We start from the raw sequence: 22,557 nt of genomic DNA on the forward strand, positions 1-22,557 counted from the left end.
GGGAGTAGCCATAGCGTTTTTTACCGATACAAAACTGTCTGACATTTTTTGCGAGGGGGAAATCACACACACGCACACTATCTAATTCCCACACAAAACAATCGTCTGTCACTAAGAAACTCACACATACTAAATTAAAAACACACTTACATTTTTTACACACACATAGATACATTCTGTGTCATTACAGTATAATGACATGCCGCAACTACACTGACAAGTTGCTTACAGCCGTGGTTGTAACAACTGTCGATACGCATTATCGATAAATTCAAGTACTCGGATAGGGAAATTAGGTTTTTAAGGAGATACAAAGATAAGGTGTTATTATAAAGATGGCCTTTATTTATTATGTACTACAATAATTATATATATAATTTTAAAAACCAGGGACAGTTGTATCTAGTATCTGGTTTTTAAAATGGATTAGTTTTCTATAAATATGACGAATACATTTTTGTGGGTTGTCTTTTTTCATTAAGAAAGAAATGGTTGTTCCAGTATATTTTTCATCATTAATCTTGCCAGTTCTACACTTGAAAGTCAGAGGTGTTGTAATGATTTGAGCAAATGACACCATCTTCTTCTATTATTTCCAGGTTAGGTTAGGTTAGTATACCTTAAATTTTGGATCTTTAGAAAACTTGCAAAAATTAATATATTAAAACATTATGGTCGAACTATAAGTAATTTCAGTAAAATGTGTTAATACTCGTAAGTATGGAAGACTGAAACTGGAAGAACTAAGACTGGAACGGTCAATTTTTGATATGATATTCAAAAATGTTTCCAATTATAATATTCAAGATTAATCATTAATATAGATTTAGAACTCTTTGTACTATCAGTAACAAAATCCGATCATCGGTGGCTTTAAATCGTTTTGCTGAGTTCAGTTACTATTCGAAGTATTAGATCATCGATTACATTCTATGTGTAATGTGACCGATCTTTTAATCTTTTCAAAAATCGGATTAATTAGGAACATCCCTACAATATATTGTATTAATCTGTGAATAATGAAATGATGAATATATAGAGAATATATCAATATATTAACAATCTTCAATCACCAATGTAACTTACGATAAATATAAACAAAATTCTAATTTCAATAATTTTCATCTAAACTACAAACGCGATTTTGACTATAAATTGGACAATGATAACTTATAAAATTTAAATATCTGTGATTTTCCAAATTTTTCTTGATATCGGAAATAGTTCAAATCACAAGAAGGTTACATATGCCTTAAAAGGAATGCTTTAATTAAAATGGATATCATACGGAGATCATGGAAATTACGTACGTACTTGATTGTTACTACCTTTGAATTAAACATTAGTGTGATTATTTATGAAACAAAAATTCTTTGCAGAAGAGTTTGTCGCCCACAAGGCAAATGTCAACTGCCTGGCAATGGGACACAAATCGAATCAAGTATTGGCTACTGGAGGCGATGACAAAAAAGTTAATTTATGGGCAATTGGGAGACAAGGTTGCTTAATGGTACACTTCAAAAAATACAAACAATAGGAATGTACGTTTAAACAGATATTAGAGAACATTTTAATTACAGATGTTTATCTTATTTACAGAGTCTGAGTGGACATACAACACCAGTAGAATGTGTGTGTTTTGGACATTCAGAAGACTTAGTGTGTGCTGGTTCTCAAACAGGTGCCTTAAAAATATGGGACTTAGAAGCTGCTAAACTACTAAGAACATTCACAGGACACAAAGGCGCAATTAAATGCATGGATTTCCATCCTTATGGTGATTACTTAACCACCGGCTCATGTGATAGTAATATTAAACTATGGGATACAAGGAAGCGTGGGTGTATTGTCACATATTCTAGCCATCGACTTGCAGTCAACAGTCTTCAGTTTAGTCCTGATGGTCAGTGGATAGCATCTGCATGTGAAGATGGTAAGTAGAAATTCAAATAAAATTACATGGTAATAGAATAATAAATTACATAAAAATTTTACACATATAATAGGTCATCCATAAATTAATTACGTCACACAAATTTCACAATTTTTTTATCCCCACCCTGTTCTTGGTCACATTTATGAGACCCGCTCTACCTAGTGTGATTTCACATATTTTGCAATGTTAAATTCAAACAACAGTTTTGACATTATTTTTATTTCTAAATTGAATTATTTAGCAATAAAATTAACGTTAATCAAATATAACTAATTTGCCAATGATAAAAACTTGTAAAATGATGTAAACTTGGATTTTTAAAGTCAATCATTTTTTGGTATGTAGTTCAAATATTATGTTTTCATAGAACATGTGATGGGTCAAAATTCTGGACCACTCACACAATGTCAAACTTCAGCAACCAAACTGCCTTTTTTTATAAATACTAAATACAAATATAAATAACTAATACAAAACTTTTTAATGCTTTGCTTACCAAACAAATCTTAATTGTTACTTATTTAAAACCTTTCACATCATCTACTGATCAAGTATTTGACTAAGTTTTACTCTGATTGTTTATCAAATATATGTTTACATTTTCAGGTCTAGTGAAGGTATGGGATGTAAGAGTAGGCAAAGTTTTGCAAGAGTTCATAGAGCACACAGCAGCTGTGACTTGTGTTAAGTTCCACCCTCATGAGTTCCTCCTAGCCAGCTGTGGTGCTGACAGAACTGTTAATTTCTGGGACATGGAAAAATTCCAATTGGTATCTAAATTTGAAAAAGATAACACATCTATAAGGTAAAACTAATTTTCTCCCTTTAGCCTACTACAGTCCACCGCTGAACATAGGCCTCCACAAGTTCGTGCCAAAAATGGTGCGAACTCATGTGTTTTGCCCATAGTCACCACACTAGGCAGGCGGGTTGGTGACCACAGGGCTGGCTTTGTTGCACCGAAGATGCTGCTGCCCGTCTTCGGCCTGTGTATTTCAAAGCCAGCAGTGGGATGGTTATCCCGCCATCGGTCGGCTTTTTAAGTTAAAAGGTGGTAGTGGAACTGTGTTATCCCTTATTCACTTCTTATGACACCAACGAGAAGAGAGGGCGTGGCGTGGGAGGTATTCTTACTGCTGTGACCACACAGTCAAACAAACTAATTTTATATCCCATGTTATTTATATCCTATCTTATGTCAGTTGGCTATCACCTATTACTGTTAATAAACGATACATACCTTACAGAAGATCACAGCTAAATAACACTATTCTCGAGTAGCGTTGGACTCCTGTGGTAAGTGTGGTAGCAATAGATCCCGGGGTAAGGTCAGGTATAGGATTAATAACACGCTTGTGATGCTTCTGGTGTTGCAAGCATCTATAGGCTATGCTACTGCTTACCATCAAGTGGGCCGTAAGCTTGTTTGCTGATCTAGTTGTAAATATGAAAAGGATTCTAAAATGTAATGGTGTATTGTTGAAATATATTAATATGTGAAGCAAATACTTTGTACCCCTTTCTATGAAAATTACGCAGACAGAGGAGTATGAAATTTAGCACACTTATAGTTTATATAGACAAGGAGTACAAAATGCTAATATATATTTTAATTTTATAAAAAACTACTTCTCGCCCCGGCTTCGCATGGGTATTTAACAAAAATTTCCAATCCCAAAATTTTTTTTTTAATAACTTCTTTCTTTTCGTTTCGAAAACGCTTGTTTCGCTGTTCAAATTGAACTAATTCTGGCGGGCGACACCGGGCTCTTATATATTCAGAGAGCTAGGCTCTAGGATATTTGAGAAAGTTTGAGAATATTTTCTTTCTCACACCTAGAATGATCTCGACATTATAGTCCGCCGTAACAATAGGTTCTGTAGCTCTAGCATACGTAGTAAAGGCGCGAAATTTAAAAACTTAAATTTTTAAATGTTTTTAGAACTAATTTGAATAACTGAAATTATGTTGCTTTAACTCCAAAATTCAAGTTAGCTACTGCTGTATAAATACATAAAATTTAATAACTTTATTATAGTAACAAATGTAATTTAAGACTTTATTGAAATTGGAATTTTAAATTTTGCGCCATTACTACACATACTGCAATTGCTCGCAGCACCTTTTGAAATACAACCCAAATTATCGTTGTTCTGAATGAAGTTCAAATACTCGACAACAGACGGCGCCACTACACTTAATTTCCAAGTTAAAGGGTTGGAAAAGCCCTTATATCTTAAAAAACACACCTTTTAGGTTAAAACGGGAACTTTCTTGTTCGAGGGAGGATAAAGGGCTAACACTATATAAGTCAATTTATCGTGCGGGGACTCCTTTTTAAGTTTTATCGGCACGCACATTTTATCAACTTAGTTTTATTATATATAATGATAATGATTAGGTATAAAAAATGCATTAAATCACTAAAAAAACATTACACACACTACCATGAAATTGACATATATCTTTTGTTTATTATTATAGAAGTGTCTTTGACAACAGAACCTTAATAATGTTCAAATTTATAATTTAAATTAATTATGGTCGAATTTCGACCACTGGGCGACCACTAGTTGTTTTAAATAGGCACTGTTAATATATATTTGTCTTCAAAATTTCAGACATATGACGTTTAGTGATGATGGAGCAACATTACTGGGTTGTGGGAATGATGGTCTACATGTGATAGGCTGGGAACCAGCCAGAGTTCTCGACACTGTTAGTGGCCATTGGGGACAGATACACGACATCACAGTTGCTCAAACACAACTTGTAAGATATTTTGTGGTTTTGTTTTAGAGAAATAAGAGTATAGTTTTATTTTAATATTTAAAGTAAGATAATTTCATTAAAAATTTTGATGATATGTATATATATATATATATATCTTAATATATATAAATCTCGTGTCACAATGTTTGTCCGCAATGAACTCTTAAACTACTTAACCGATTTTAATCAAATTTGCACACTGTGTGCAGTTTGATCCAACTTGAAAGATAGGGTATATTTTGTTTTGATATATGTAATTATTATATTTAAGAAAAAAAATAAGGCGATACGAAGTTTGCCAGGTCAGCTAGTGTATATATATATATATATATATATATATATATATATATATATATGCTGTAGTAATCTTTATATTGCAAATGAAATGTCATCTGACCGAGGATTTCAAGTAACATAAAACAGTGACTAATAACTTGAAGTAAGTGGTTCTTTAATACTGTTGCCGAAAATAAAATTGAACTTCTGAGCCACTAAAGATTTACAAATTAATACAATTATGTATAATTGGATTAGAAATTTTTATTTGGATTTAGAAAAAACCAGAGATAGCACTGTAAATTTTTTTTGTGTTGATAATCTTTCATAATCAGAAACAGAAGTCTTTGACACAGAAAAATGTTCTAGATTGCAGGCTCATTCTATTCGACATATGTCGTCTTATCCGTTGTTGATCTCAATAAAGTTCATCCTTTCGGAGGGCCTCCTCCTGCTGCCCCAACACTTGTGAGGGATCTCTCGCCATTCCAAAAGGGTCACTCTGTGCGTAAAAGTTTTTCTAAAGAGAAACCACCTAAAGAAGGTTAGTTTAACATGTATGTATTACTTGTAATTAAATATAATAATGTCACGCTTAAGTTCTTTTTCGTCTTTTATAATTGGACTCCCATAGGAATTGCCAGAGTCAGAGTGTTTTAACTTAATTACTTTTGAAAACTCTGCTCATAAGATTAGTGTTGTGATACTACAAGGTTATGTACGGTTCTTCGCACCACTTATTCGTCTAAAAAAAAACAAAAACAAAACAAACAACAAATGAAACTTCACAATTTAATGTTGTTATCTAAAATAAATGTACTTAAAATATCTACTAAAGGAGTATTTACATGCGATAAAATAGATTTAAAATCAATAGGACGGGGAATAGATGGAGGTAGTAAGTCGAATAAAGACCGGTTTTTTGGGCAAGAGAAGAAAATGTGATCGAATGTGCCTTCATCCAAACCACACTCACAGATAGATCTACTACACAGACAGACAGAGACTCTAATATTTGCTAAAAATACAGGAGAGCAACAATGTCCAAGTCGCATGCGGCAAATTGTTGAGCAGACGGTTTTGATTGTTTCCTGTATTTAAATTAAAAAACCATGGTTTAACCGGAATTCCAACCTGAATGGAGGCATTATGCTTACCTCTGTTCCTACTAGATATAGTCCACAGGGTATCCCACTCATTTATTAAATCCTTTCTAGCAAGTGGTAAAAGGTCATGGCAATGTGCTTTATACTAGCTTAACGAACCAGATGATGAAGCTTCCTTAGCATAAGAATCTGCACTTTCATTACCAGCGATTCTACTATGGCCTAGAATCCATGCCAGTGCTACTTGAATATTTTTAGAATGACAATTAAAAAGTTTATATTAATTTTTAATATTATCAGGAACTTGTTTCTTGAGTGAAATTGATTAGAAGCAATTGCCTCCAGAGAGCTCCTAGAATCCGAGAGAATAATGGATTTATCCAATTGATGGGATTCAATAAATGAGAGAGCCTCTAGGATAGCTATTGACCCTCCTGAAAAAACAGATGAAATAGTTAGGAGCTTGAAATTCAAAATCACATTAACCCTCGGAATCCACACTGCTACACTAACGCTACTTTGCTCATTCAATTTAGAAGCATCCGTTAAAAAACGCAGTCAATCTGTAAAGTGCTCATTAATTTTTTGTAGAAACTGATAGTTGGAAAGAACGGAACCTTTATCTATTGGAAAATTTAATAAATATATATATATAATAATGCTGTTAATATTGAGACTATATTTCATCATCATCATCATTTCAGTCTATTGCAGTCCACTGCTGGACATAGGCCTCCACAAGTTCGCGGCAGATATGGCGCGAACTCATGTGTTTTGCCCATAGTCACCACGCTGGGCAGGTGGGTGAGACTATTTTTATCTTGCAAAAAAGGGCTATTCGCGGCATTAATGATCTTGGAGCTCGAGTCTCCCTACGGGATGTTTTCCAAAAGGTAGACATATTAACTGCGCTGTATTTTATGCAACATGTTTCTAATTTTGTACTAAAACACAGTTTATATATTACTTTTCAAAAGAATAATTACGGAGTTTCTTGCCGATTCTTCTCTGCAGAATCTACATTCCGAATCGGTGGTAGCTTTACTTCTACAAATATAATAATTTATTTTTAAAGTTTTAATTTTAAAATGACGATTCGATAGTGCTGTAGGAGCCTATTTGATTAAAGCTGTTTTTGATTTCGAATATTATATTCGGAGAGAATGCAAGAGATTTAAAAGGCGTCTCAAATAGAGGATTAAGTCGACATTGCAAGATAGGACAGGGTAGGCGAGCGATTTTTCGATAGCTGATCACAAGGCATGGAAGAGTTTTGTGCAACCAATAATTTGAGGAAGAAACTAACTGTGACATATGATGAAGTTTATCAACAAGTGGGTGGGAAGACGATTAAATTTTTTTGTATAAAACCTATCAGATAAATATTGCCTTCTAAGTTGAAGTGATGGGTCGACACACTCAACTTGAAGAGCATTTGTAGGTGATGAACTCATAGCACCTACGACAATACGAAGAGCTTTCGTTTGAGTTTTATCTAGTGATTTCAGATAGGTTCTACTGTATAGCTCAAGGAGAAACGATCCGTAATCTAAGTGACTGCGAAAGAGAGAATTGTATAGAAGTTTCTGGGTATATGGGTGAGAGCCCCACCATACACCAGAGAGGGCGCGAAGAATATTTATACTCTTCTCACATTTTGAATGATGTGGTTAATGTGATTAGTACCTTTCATCTTGGAGTCAAGATAAACCCCCAAGAACTTAACACAATTCCTCAATGGAAAAGCCTGAAGATTATTGTAAATACTAATATTCTGGATGGATCTTAAATAATTAACGGCGGAGTTCAGGCGAACGAAACAATCTGAAATATTCTTAGAATAAATTTACATTGCTATATCATCTGCATATCGGAGAACATTGCTAAAGCAATTAATAGATAGGTCTAAGTCATAGATATAAATACTATAGAGAAGAGGGCTTAGCACAGAGCCTTGGGGTAATCCTTTCCATACTAACCTAGGGGGTAGAAAAGAATTTGGGAACAGATAATAAGAGAGCGAAACGAAATATAGTTGAAAATAAAATTAGTCATCTTCACTGGAACACTCAGCGTGAGCATTTTCTGCCTGAGTACCGGAAGAAGTACATTATCATATGCAGATGATATATCAAGGAACAATCCTACCATTGATTCATTTTTCGAAAAGGCAATGCGTATGTCGGTTATAAAAGTTCCTAAACTATCGGTTATACTATTATAACCTTTTCGAAATCCAAACTGAGTTTTAGATATAACGCCTTTACTCTCCATTAACCATTCTAGTCTACTTTTAATCATTTTGTCACAGTTTGCTCTGCCCAGTAAGGATGAAAATAAGAAGACAGGATTCCATGCAAACAGCTCGATTTATTTGAAATATCAACCCGGTGGTAATAATACTTAATAACCGGCGGGTTTAAGCACTTAATCCACATAAGTTCCTCGGCTAAGTCGGTTAAGGTACTCTCCTGCGCCACGCCGTGTAGATAGGTGTTCCGGAAGTCACGTACTGGAAACCGCTGGCGACCGGTGGCAGCAGGAGTGGGTAATCAGATGAAGTAACCCGAGCGTTGAACCCTGGAACACGCCATCAAAACATAATAATAAGCGGTCCAGCACTATTTGTGAACATCCACGACACTGCGTTATAAAAGAAAGCACCTCAATTGTAGTAGTAGTGCCGTGGGATCATAAAATCAGAAGCGGAGATTAACATTGAAAAGTAGGTTAATTTATAATAGGATTTACAATTATTTCAAAAAATATTAAAAATGAGGGTAGAATTGAAAGATGATGAAATCTAAGAAAAAAATAATTTAAATGTGATTTAAAACTACTGAATACAAACATTAGTTTTTATAACAGCCATGATTATTTGCACTAAAAAACTACTTAAATTGTCTGCGATATTAAAATACCACTTACCCAATTTGGGGGCGATCAACACTCACTTCTCTAATAAGTATTATTTTGAGGAACGCTTAGCGACGATCTCGAAAATATTATATAAATTTGTTTATTAATAATTGCGTAGAATAATTAAATTTATCTTGACTGTATGAGGCAAAAGTTTTAAAATGTGACGTGCGTTCACTTAGCAAATACGAGAGAAAAAGTGATTATGAATGGCGCGGTGACCGGCACTGCAGCTTTATAGTGACCGAAACAAAGGAACTGTTTGGAGCGCTCAAACGTAGCATCGCGCGAGCATACAAATGCCGCTTGATGAATTTTTGTTGCAATTTATTTTTTATAAAAAAAAAAAAAAATAAGTAGTAATAAAATTGTTTTTTTTTTTTTTTTTTACTAATTTTAATATAGGATTTAAATTATTTTAATTATGTAGTTACAACGTTACAATGTGCTCTAGAATTTTTGCTAAAGTAGCCGAGAGAGCTATTGGACGGGTATCCATTGGGGTGACAGTTATGCTTTCCATGTTTTAAAATGGGCAAAATAATTTGAGAACGCCATTCTTCAGGAGGAACCTCAGATTGTTAAATGGCATTCATAAAATTTAGACATACACTTTGGGTTGCTGGACCGCTTTTGAAAGTAAAAGAATAGGGATTCCCATCTAAGCCTGGAGAGGAGTTTTGAAGAACATGTAGCACCAACTGAAACTCCTGCATAGAGAATGGCGAATCGAAGTAGTTTGTTAGTTGAGGGGACGCAGAAATATGAGTAGAACATTCCTCAAAGATTGGGGCAGATAAAGGTTTAGCACCTTTTGTGCGAAAGCATTTACCCACACAGATGTGTCATTGGACTATTGAGAATCACATACAAAGTACTACCCCCTAAATTTTCTGATATTATTCCGGACCAGAGAGGAATGGGAATCCGGAGACGTAGTTTCACAAAAGTTTGACCACGTAAGTTTCTTTGTGTGGGCAAATAGTCTAGTAGCATCAGCTGCCACCTTTTTATTATTAAGAAAATTTTCCATAGTCATGGATGACGAATGACTGTTCAGCAGACTTCGGAGTCTACACATAGTAGTGCATTCTGCATCCTACCGCGGAGGATATAGGCGTCTATGGTTTTCAGTAGATTGTAAAGGGACTGATGTATCTTCAGAACGTAGAAACACATTTTTAAAATTAATATATTGAGAGTGAACATTCTCACAGGTGATTGGCGGAATATGACAAACTTCATTATCGGTGGTTATTGCAAATTTTGACCAATCTGCCTTTTCCACTTTATATTTGAATCTAGGCCGGCCGGTAATAACTTTTAATCTGGAGGAATAGGTCATCGAGATGATTATTGGAAAATGATCACTACCAAAACTGCTGGATAATACTGACCAAGAGAGTGAAGGAGATATTGACGGAGAACACAGTGACAGATCAACTGCACTCCTTTGATTCTGTAGGGGGAGACACGACGGGTAGGAGAACCGTTATTAAGTATTACCAGATTATTGCTATCAATTAAATCCAATAGTAGTGGAGACATATTGTCATTAAAATATGATCCCCATGAGGCATGGTGAATATTGAAATCACCTAATATTATAAGGGGAGCAGGGAGTGCAGATATAACAGATGAAAATTCAGATAAAGCTGAAGAAGTGGGACTAGGGACATATACTGACACAAAAGTAATATTAGAACAGTGAACAGCCATAACATTTGTATATTCACTAAGTACAGGTAGAGGAACATTACAATATATAAATTTATGGGAGACGAATAAAGCGGCTTCACTATGGCCATCATTTTTGTCATCCCAGAAACATGCATAACCGGGCACTCTGAAGCGAGAGCCAGGTCTTAACCGTGTTTAGTGGACAGCTAGAATTGATGGGTCGAAATGATTAACTAAGTTAATAAGGTCGTGTTTTTGATTTCTGATACTACGGCTATTCCACTGAATCAGCTTGCTTTCCATTATTGGACAATAAAGTAGTTAGCTGAGTCAAGCTGGTAAGAGTTTTGTTCGGTAGTCCGGTGTCACTAAACCGGGAGGTAATATTAATAAGAATGTCGGCAAGTTGTTCTATGAGGTTATCATTTGGAGATAAAATTTGGTGTCAAGGCACATCCATTAAGAATCTGTGAGTCAGGTTCCCTCACAATATCTCGATGAGCTAGATGGTCATATCCTGGAATAGCAGTGGGGATTGAACAATGAGCTGTGAATGTTGTTTTTTTATAAGATTTGCTTTTAGGATGGTTAGAATTGGTAGTTTTTGACATAATATTGTTGTTGGAAAAGAATCTCGGTGTCAGCAAATGGGCGCCTTACCTGGGGAAATCTGGCTGAAGCTTCCAAATATGAAATACTCTGTTGAGACATTTCTAGTTTGATCGCCTTTTGTCGGGAAAGCTTTGGGCAAGATGTATTGTTTGCATTTTGAGTACCAGAGCAGAATAGACAGGTTGGTGTTTCTACCTTACAAGTTTCTTCTTCATGCATCTGAGCGCATTTGAAACATCTTGGACTTGACCTGCACTGTGCTTTAACGTGCCCAAATCGACAACATTTGTTACATTGGATAGTGGGTAACACATAGGTTTCTACAGGCAGAGAGGTAAATTAGCAATTCAACTGGTACTGCTCGGATGAGGCCCATGCGAGATACACTGTAACTGGGCATAGATGCAGTGTAACCACAGCTAGTAAGAACTGTTAGATCTAAAAAGAAATTGGCCTGCTGTGACGTTTTAAATTCTATCGATACGCGATTACGGCCAATTCACTTTATGCCGTCGATCACAATATTAGTTATTTTATTTTTGTGTAAGAACTGTCCGAATTTAATAGGCTGCAGAATAGCTCCACTATTGAGATTGGTTTCCGATTTGGAAACATGTACAACGAAAGAGGCAATATCTTCGGCCGAGTATAACCTCTTTTCATTTTGAAATTCCGGCGTGACATAATTCAATTGAATGGATGGTGTTTGATGAAGATTATTAGTGGGTCTTTTAGATTGAGTTAAATTAGGATCGCTATTATTTCTTTTTCTATTATTACTTCCTTCTATTTCCATTGTTTGGGAAAAATTATAGGAACCTCCACCAGGGTCAGGAGGTTCGAAATCCATAATTAATTACTTAAATGTACTTACGCTTACAATATACATGACAAAAACAAACAAATAAGGCTATATACACAATAAAACTATACACAAACAAAAACAAAAACTGGGAAAACAAACAAAACTTTATGCAACAACAAAAACACTTGTAATTGTCAATTGACCAAAGAGCAGAGTCCACGCTTAACTTCTAACACTGAGATTCTGGTTCGTTACCAATAATTCAATTGTTTTGCCCTGAAAGAGAATAAAATGTAAAACATAACATACAATTGTATTATTGCTATGGAAAATAACATAAAATTTTTCAGTGATGCACAGACCAACATTGTTAGATGAGAAAACAGCAGAGGAATCTACGTCCGGGACGGAGGCAGATGAAGAATCAGGTGCTGTAATCCCTAATTTAAATGACTACACTGAAATATTTCGACCCAGCAGAGCTTGTGAGTAGTTTGAGTTATATGCAAGAAAGTATATTAAAATATTGCTTTTTATTTCTACTAATGAATGCTTTATATTTTCAGTGACACGAACTCCACCTCCAGCCACAAGCTTGTCATCCGAGGATTTTCCAATAACAGGTGCTTGTCACAAAAAAAGCAATTTTATTAATTTTTTTTTAAATAGGAAAATGTACTGAGATATGATGAGGATAAATGTCACGAGTTAAGTAAGTTGGCTGCTTGACCCAGCTTGTGGGGGCTGCTCCTAATTTTGAGCAGGCTAGTTTTTGCTGTGCCCTATGTCAGTTAAAAAAATAATTCTCAGTCAAAATTTTTAATTAAGTACCTTAACTAGTTCTGTTAGTTTGCTTTCCGCTGCGCTAGATAGTAATAATTTTACATAATTTGTATTGTAAACTTGTTTATGTCACTGTAAATGAACACTCGTTCTTAAGAGAAAAAACGTCTTAAAATTGGAAATCGATCTCGGTTTTCTTAATCTCACGGTCTCCAGTTGCATTTCAGTTTACCGAGTATTACTTTTTGGCTATAAAAGAGTTTGAATATAAAGTAAATTTTCGCGATGGGATCACAGGGGAGGAGGCGCCGGGCCCGTGCGCGGCGAGCGCGTCCCTGCGGGAGCTGTCGCTGGCGTCGCGCATCCCCACCGCCGCGCCGCTCGCCGCCCGGCCGCACGGGTTCGCGGGTGAGCGCTTGTTGTTACTGCCATACACCAACGATTATAACGCATAATGTAACCTTTATATTCGGTTTAGACCGCATATATCTCGTAAACTGTTCAGTTAATGGATCACTTGAAATTAAATAATTCATGCTTTTGTATGTAATGTTATGATAATATTCGTATTATTACGTGAAAAGTGTGTAGTACTCGGTCAATGATAAATTCTTTACGAATAATTTGTAATGGACGTATTAGATTTAATATGTACGTCATTTGCAGGGATGGTAGACAACAAAGATGAAAGCTTATTTACTTGTAGACAAGCAGCTGCGATGAATGACTATTCTTCTAATGTACTCACAACTACCTCCTTAAATCGACATAATTCATATAAAGAAACAAAATCTACTACAGATTTAAGTAAGCTTTTTTAATTAATTCTTTTCTATGTGTTCTAGCAACCAATATAAATACGTTATTTTTTCTTTCTTCTCGTAAGCTGCTTTTTAAATATGATTACTAAAATGGTATGTGAATTAATTTCAGCCTCAAACACTCTCCGGCAAAGTAATAGTGAGATGTCATTAGGTCCGCCATCACTTGGACCTAGATCATTATCATTCACAAGACCACAAAGCCAGAATAGGTAAATGTATTTTTAAATAACACTATTTAGACAGCTATCCTTTTTTCGAAATAATACGATGAATATGCTTGTTGAATGGGTAATTGCCTATATGTACAAAAAAAATATGGTGATTTTAAAAGGAAAGGACTCCTATTTTCCCGAGACAACCAATTGATTATATAAACTATTGTTTTACTACATACACTATGTAAGTATTTATTAATATTCTCACATAGGCTACAAGTCAGTTATTCATAAATTAGATTTTAATTATATCTAGCGCATGGGTATATATATACATTTGACCGATTATGACATACACGCTGACCAATTGTCATTCAAATCACAAGGTGTAGATTTAATTGTAATTTTACGCAATAAGTTTCTTATTACTCTATCATAAATTCATTACAAATTATTTATAATTGCCATCTAATGTTCAACACATTTTGCTATTTGATTATATATTCATCCGATTTTATTTTATTTTACATAATGACTTCCTATTACTTGATCATGAGCTCATTACAGATTATTTAGAACTGCTATCGAACATTTTCAAGGTTTCGCTATTTTCACGTTTCAGCCTGTAATATCCCACTACTGGGCATAGGCCTCTTTCCCCATGTAGGAGAAGGATCAGAGCTTAATCCACCACGCTGCTCCAATGCGGGTTGGCGGATTCGCTATTTTAACAGACAACTTTTCTTCTCGCAGAGCGCGTGCAGATAGTGGCGCCAGCGGAGCGCGCGAGGCCCGAGAGGCGCGTGAGGCCCGAGAGGCGCGTGAGGCCCGAGAGGCCAGAGAGGCACGCGAAGCGCGTGAGGCCCAAAAGGCACGCGAAGCGCGTGAGGCCCAAAAGGCGCGAGAGGCGCGTGAGGCACAAAAAGCGCGAGAGGCGCGCCAGGTTGTAGCCGTAGAGCGTGACGCGGAACCGGAGTTCGTGCCCTACTCCATCGATCGCCCCGTCGGCCTCGATCTCGATGAGTTCCTGCCCGTATGTTTCACCTCGCCACTATACATACACCCACGCTGTTGTAATAACAATGAATGATAATGATCAAATACATTTTGTATCTTAGTATAGTGCGCGTCATGTAAAAAGAACGCTGAAAGAAACTGCAGTGGGTGCGTTTGCGCATGGGCGATACTCGCGCACAAAAGTACTACTGTTTTATTTTTTAATTGGGCTTTCACTCGCGGCTTCGTATAATGGTTATTAGTAGGTACATTAAAAATACTACAAATACCGGTGCGAATAATTCGGACTAAATAAGTATAATAATTATCAGTTTACAAAATTACTTTTTTTTTTAAACAAAAGCTATAGCAAATTTTTTAGTCATTGAAATGTCGTATTTAAAAATATATATTATCTGTACTCTCGATATTCGTATCTTAATAGTTTTTATGTGTTTAAAATGATAAATTGATATTTTTTTTAGTGATATAAATAGTAAATGGAGTTTTACAAGTGTCCGTATGCTATTGTGTTGTGAAAGTGAGTGATAAATGCGGATAAAACGTGACTTACGATTGACAGTTGTTTGTTTACCAAATAAGACTGTTCCAAAAAACGGACAATACGAAAAAGATTTTTCAAGATGTGGCAACACTGTAAATCGCCTTTGTGCATTTTGACAGCCAGCGTTTTTTTTTACATGACGCGAATTATATATTATAAATAATTTTTCTCACTTTTCTATGTAAAATTATTTCGTAATTTAAAACTTTTGTGCGCGATATTATTTTGAGTCGACGTCGAACTGTCCAACCAATAGCACACCGGCAAGCATGCGACACGTGATAAACACGCCCGCCCCCTACCCCATACCACCAAATAGACCGATAAATTGCTTCTGTGCAGCTTCAAGGCCAGCGTTCTTTTTACATGACGCGAACTATAATGTTTTAATCACTTTAAACTTTATACTATAATTTGGGATAGAACAAAAATTAAAAAAATTCAGATTTTTTTTTTTCAATCCGTTCAGAAAAAATAGTACAAATTAAAAGAGAAAATATTTAGTCCGTGAGCTTACAGTGTGTGTTTACAGCGCGGCGCGGCGGGCGGCGCGGGGCGGCGCGCGGCTCGGGGCGGCGCCGAGCCCAGCGAGCAGGAGGTGCTGGGCGTCATGATGCGCGGCCACGACTCCATGATGGCCGTGCTCGCGGCGCGCCAGAGGGCGCTGCAGGTACTTTGTATACGACCAGGTCAACAAGCCTACGGCCCACGTGATGGTAAGCGGCTACTGTAGCCGATAGACGACTACAGCACCAGATTGCAACCGCGTTACCGACCGCACCACCAATCCCAAGGAGCTCTGACCACATTACTCAATGCAGGAACACTACTACTTGAGAGCAGTATTATTTAGCTGTGATCTTTTGTAATTTTGAGATACTGCCCTAGACGGGTTGCTCGAGATTTTAAGCAGGATATGTCGTACTATATCTCAATAAATCCCTTAGCTAACTTAAGCGCGGGTCATATATTAGCCATTCAAATCCAAACAAGATGTTTTCTTAATTTAACTATTATATGTAAAGAAAATGAAACAAATTTTGAATATATAAACTAGGCATTGGTCAAGTCGGCGATGTGAATTGCTTCTATATTATATATAAGCAAAGAAGCTACCAGAAACGTAGAAAAATTATTATTATTCTGGATTTCTCCATGTCACTACATGGTTCTTTTTAACCTTTTGAGCGCCACGCCTCAAACTTATTCCCGTGCCATGTACGCCAAGGCATAAAGTCAACAAAAATACCTACGAAAAAAATTGTGTTACAAAGAGTCGTTATCGAGTACCACACAGTGACTTCTTTTTGTTGGTTTTTATGCAATGAATGACTACTTATATAATCTAGGAACGTTTATTCTTTCAATATCTTTCTTGTGTTACCTTTCACTCGTGGGTCTTATGGGTTAACCAACTTTTAAGTGTACATCAATGATACATTTTAATTTTTTAATTGTATTGAAAATTTTAATATTTTAACATTTTTGCTGTAGATAATTATTTATATTTTAAGAATTCACATAGAGCAGAACGATTTATTTACATACTAGCGACCCGCTCCGGCTTCGCACGGGTATAAAATATAATTATAGCCTATGTCATTCCCTGAAAAATCGATCCAGTAGTTTTGATTTATTCATTACTGCCCGTGGCCCGCACGCGTTAACTTTAGAGTAAAAGCCGGCCGGAACCGCCGCAAACGCTACGTACCGCGATTTTTAAATCTGTAATATCTTCGAAAATATTCATTTAAATCATATGCTGTAAAGGGCCATATAGATCTATATTAAATAAAAAATATATTTAAGGTATTTAATTGGATAAGGATTAATGCTGTATTGGTTAAAATCGCTTCGAAAATTAGCCATTATTTGCCGTAAAAAGTAAATGACAAAAAAATGTTATTGTGGGATATCCATAAGAGATAGGTATATACCATCGCGGAGTTTTCTTTAGACCTTTTCAATGTGTACAATACTTAGTACATTATTTTGATAAATCTCGTAGGGTTCAGCCTGCGTTTGCAATTTAAGCGAAAAAAAATAATAATTATTTACGACATAACATTAGAAAACTCAAAAATAACAGTATTTCTCCACTATTTAATGGATGTTATTATACATATAAACCTTCCTCTTGAATCAATCTATCTATTAAAAAGAACCGCATCAAAATCCGTTGCGTAGTTTAAAAGATTCAAGCGTACATACATGTGCAGGGACAGAGAAAGCGACTTTGTTTTATACTATGTAGTGAAAATAGTAAATTTGAATAAAATCTTGAGGTATCGTATTCCATTCTTCCTCTAGCGCAGTTTTGAGCTCGACGATACTTGATGGAGCCGTATCTCTAGCTCGCACCCTCCGTTTGAGCTCGTCCCATAAATGCTCAATGCAATTCAGATCAGGACTGAGGGCTGGCCACATCATCGTCTCAATTTGCACCTCTTGAAGAAACTGGCGAGTAACACTTGCTGTATGTCACCGAGCATTATCATGCATCAATAGAAAATCTTCTTCTATGTACCCTGCATAAGGTACAACGTGATCGACGAGAATGTTTTCCACGTACTTTTGAGCTGTTAGATCACCACTCCGACCACCACCAGGCACGAAAATAAGCTCGGTCTTCCCTTCATATGATATTCCAGCCCACATCATGACTGAACCACCGCCATATGATACTGTTTCAGCGAAACAGCATTGCGAGAATCGTTTCCCTGGATGCCTGTATACTCGGTCTCTTCTGTCGTTGCCATGGAGACACATTCTGCTGTCGTCAGTGAACAGAATGAAGCCCCATTGCTCAATAGTCCAGTTGAGGTGTTCACGAGCAAATTGAAGTAGGGCTTGACGGTGAGCTGCGCTCAGATTCGGGCCTCTGGCTGGCCGTTTAGGAGTTAAGTTGGCTTTCTTCAGGCGTCTTCTAATTGTCCACTGACTGACAGCCACTCCTCGAACCCTCCCGAGCTCCTGTTCAACGCCCGTGAGATGACGATTTCTCAACGAAGTTGAGACAATGAAACGGTCGTCTGTCTCAGATGTGTTCCGGAGTCTATTGGTTTGTGGTCTCCGAACGAAGCCACCTGTCTCTTGAAACTTTCTGTGTACTCGTGAAACAGCTGATTGGCTCATGTTAAGTTCACAAGCGACTTGCCGTTGATTATGGCCCGCTTGCAACAAAGCTACAACTTGGGCCGCTGCTTCTGAGGTAGTGTCCATTGGATCGCGATTAAAATACTGGGAGCTTAAGGAGATGTGCACCTGTCAACATCTGACGAGTGGCTGATAAGAAATATGGGTCACGTGAGCAACGAGTAATTTCTGTAACGCTCATGTTTGACCGTATTTATTTAAAAAGTTTTGTCATTGTTTATTTTAAAATTGCTATATTTATGAAAAAAAATATATGTCTTTCGAACAAAAAAACTTTTACAAAAATCAGATAAGCCATCTTCCAAAAAATCAAACTTATATACCAATATACGGCTTGAGTCGATTCAGTTGCACGCGAGTGTAATAGACTTCTTAACCGTTTGAAATTCAGTCAAATTGTAAACCGTCACTTATTCTCACTTAATATAGGATGGATTTCAATTTATCTCCCATAAATAAATGACGCGACTATTAATTTATAAGTTACTACCAATAACATTGTCTCCTGGACAACGACAAACTTTGAAGGTAACGGAAGGTAACTTTTCATTTAATTTGTAAAATAATAATTAATACGAGATATTAAACACTCTTCATGAATTCACTTTTAATTATTACATTCATATTTGAAAATTTTGTAAACATAACTGTTTTTTTTTTTAAGTAAAAATGACGATTGTCCCGATTGTGACGATTTGTGAAGACTATGTGTCTTTAGGAGACAGGGACAAAATGGTTGTCCAGTACATATACGGTTGTCAATAGGACATACTCGGGAGTCCAAAGGATATACTAGATAAATCGCTTTTTATTTATTTATTTATACTATATGACAATACAGTTGTTGTTTTTTTAAATAACCTAAAAACTAAACTCCTTTCCAACAAAAAAAGAATTATCAAAATCGGTTCATAAAGGTCGGAGCTATCCCCGAACATACATAAATATATATATATATATATATATATATATATATATATATATATATATATATATATATACGGTCGTCTAACCTCCCCCTATTTTTGAAGTCGGTTAAAAATAGTCAAGTAAATACGTATTATCAAGAATTACTCCAAAAGTTGTAATCAGATCTCCATGAAATTTAAATGTGACCACATGATAAACATCAACTTTCGATTAAATTAAAAATCATTAAAATCGGTACATCCAGTAAAAAGTTATGCGAATTTTCAAAAGTTTCCCTCGATTTCTCTGGGATTCCATCATCAGATCCTGGTTTCCTTATTATGGTACCAAACTAGGGATATCTTCTTTCCAACAAAAAAAGAATTATCAAAATCGGTTCATAAACGACGGAGCTATCCCCGAACATACGTTAAAATATATATACGGTCGAATTGAGTAACCTTCTTTTTTGAAGTCTGTTAAAAAATCATCGACGCCTTCCAAAATGCGACGATGTTCTAAGGTATCGCTCATGTTGCACTGCACTACTTTTCTCGCTATTCGCTTATGACGTCACCAGGGTGTCGTCTGTCCTTGACAACGGCGTGTAGTGAACGGATTAATGGTGACGCGAATGCGCCAGATTTGAGATATCAGATTTGTTATAGCGATTTAATTGATTTTAGTTGCTTTGATTTTTTATTTATGTGTTAGCTGATGATAGTATTATGTTTTTTACCTTTTGTTTTATTCAAATATCAAATTATTCATAGAAGATAGTTTGAGTTCAATTTTCAGTTAAAAAAACATCTATACCTCTTGCGTCACATTCCTAGCAGTCGACTATAGACGACTTCGGCGTTCTGGACATATCATTTACGTGTAATAAGAGTGCATGTTTTAATTTCAATGTTTCTCAGTACGTGTAGCTCTAAAAGACTTGTTTTTTCTAATCAAATGTTGCTAGAATATTCTATTTTGAGAAATGTTGATTTAAAATACTAGAAATATTTTTTTAATAATTTTGTTTAATTTTTTGTGGTCCGGGTTTTTTTCTCGCCTATAGACGTCGTTGGCGCACAGGGGCCAGGGCTTGCCAGTGCTTGTCAAGTACCTATGTGGTGTGGTGACTTTGGCGTTCAAAGGGTTAATCAATTTTAAAAATTAAAGGATTAATTCTATTTATTATGTTCATTTGAACATTATAAATAGCAAAGGTATCATTTGTCACGCTTCAGCCTGTAATATCCTCCACGCTGCTCTAATGCAAGTTGGCGGATATATTCCCTACTACGAGTAACAATCACTATCAGGTGTACATGACAACAACCGAGACCGACAGCTTATCGTGCTCTCCGAGTTACGATGGGAACGCCCACAAGTACTGTACAAACACCCAGACCACGGTAAACATTTGCATGGCCAACACAAATGTTTATCATGTGCAGGGATCGAATCTGCGACCGTTAGCGCAACAGCCACAAACCAGTGATGTGGCCGTTGCGCCAATTATTTGTCAGATTATCACTATTACAACCTAAAAAAAGCAGTTACTGCCACCTGTAAAGTAATGAAATATTCAGTCTTTCATATTTTTTATTCCTAAAACAGAGTAATAATACGAATAATAACTTGAATTGAGCTTCAATTTTAGCAAAATTTTCATTAGTTTGGTATTAAGCTATAAATATTATATAAATGTTTACTGAAAAAATACTTTCTATATCTTTTTCTAATTAACTATAGACAAGGATTAAAATGGTATAAAAAGAAGAAATGTTTATGTTTTACCATACGAGGACAAGTAACTACTATTTTTATTTTATTTTTTCAGATATTTCATTCAGTAAGAATAAACAAGAGTTTAAAATCTGCTTTAGAATCTGTGATAGCTTTAGAAGATGCATCTGTAATATTGGATATTCTAAACGTGATGGCGCATAAACCGTAAGTTATTGTTATTTATTGTATAGTAATCAAAATTCTATAAATCTTATTTATTATTATCATAATATTAAAAAGATTATAATTTACATGTGACAATATGTTTATAAATATTCAAATTAATTTATAGCCTGATTGTAACTAACTCATGACATTTGTTTCAGATCTTTATGGAATTTGGACATATGTCTTTTAATGCTGCCTAAAATATATGAATTGCTCCAAAGCAAATACGAATCGTAAGCTTCAATCTCTATTATTTAAAACTTTACTTTGCGTGACTACATAAAATGCTTAAATATACTTTTATATTTCAGATACATGCAATGTGGCTGCAATGCTTTAAGGCTAATTGTGCGGAATTTCTCGTCGGTTGTACGTGCTAATGTCAGTGCACCGGTCCGAACACTTGGTGTTGACATACCAAGAGAAGAACGTTACACGAAATGTGTACAAATACATCGACTATTGCTAGATATACGTGCTTTCCTTCTAAAAAGACAAACCCTGCAAGGTCGCCTCGGTGCCGCCTTCCGCGATCTCCATACATTAATGCAACAAGGGCTCGACTGATGAAATGGCACTAATGTACCTCGACGGACATTATTTTTCAAACCTCTCACTGTTATACAAAAATCTGTTTCAAATGTACTTAAACATTTTATCATTAGCATGTAAGATTTATTTAAAATTTTATTAGTCTAAATTAATTTTATTTTTGTTGAATTATCGAAGATGCCATATACATTATTTAGCACATCATGCACAACACATTCTTTGAGACTCAGAACTTTTGTGATATACGGCACTTTCAATATGCAAACATTGCTAAAAATTGATAATAATAATTGTCTAAGAAAATTATATCTCATCTGTATTTAGGTATATGAAAACTAAAATATAATTTATTGGTATGTATTTAATTTACTAGACTGACATTAACAATTTTAAACTATATTTTTAAGAATTGGAATAAAATCATGAACATTAACGCATCTTATTTTTTCTGCATCAAAAGTAACATATTTTCTATTCATATTAAAAACATGGTCGTTGGCCGCGTATATTAATTCGCCGTGTCACTAACCAAAAATATATATAATTGGACAGACTAGATA

The 22,557-nt window shown here is 35.5% G+C and overlaps 1 protein-coding gene across 1 annotated transcript; it reads left to right on the plus strand.

Annotated features, from left to right (window-relative positions):
• The first annotated feature begins 1,275 nt into the window (after positions 1–1,275).
• LOC123669771 (katanin p80 WD40 repeat-containing subunit B1) lies at positions 1,276–22,430 on the plus strand. The gene is made up of 16 exons (XM_045603362.1): positions 1,276–1,306; positions 1,380–1,510; positions 1,600–1,933; positions 2,543–2,741; positions 4,559–4,709; positions 5,355–5,529; positions 12,458–12,592; positions 12,674–12,730; positions 13,188–13,298; positions 13,557–13,697; positions 13,824–13,923; positions 14,623–14,902; positions 15,963–16,100; positions 21,330–21,442; positions 21,604–21,678; positions 21,757–22,430. Exons 1-16 carry the CDS (start codon positions 1,276–1,278, stop codon positions 22,010–22,012), a joined length of 2,427 nt encoding a protein of 808 aa, XP_045459318.1. The 3' UTR covers positions 22,013–22,430.
• Positions 22,431–22,557: the final 127 nt, after the last annotated feature.

Source organism: Melitaea cinxia, chromosome 3 (genome assembly GCF_905220565.1).
Source record: "Melitaea cinxia chromosome 3, ilMelCinx1.1, whole genome shotgun sequence".
Taxonomy (NCBI): Eukaryota; Metazoa; Arthropoda; class Insecta; order Lepidoptera; family Nymphalidae; genus Melitaea; species Melitaea cinxia.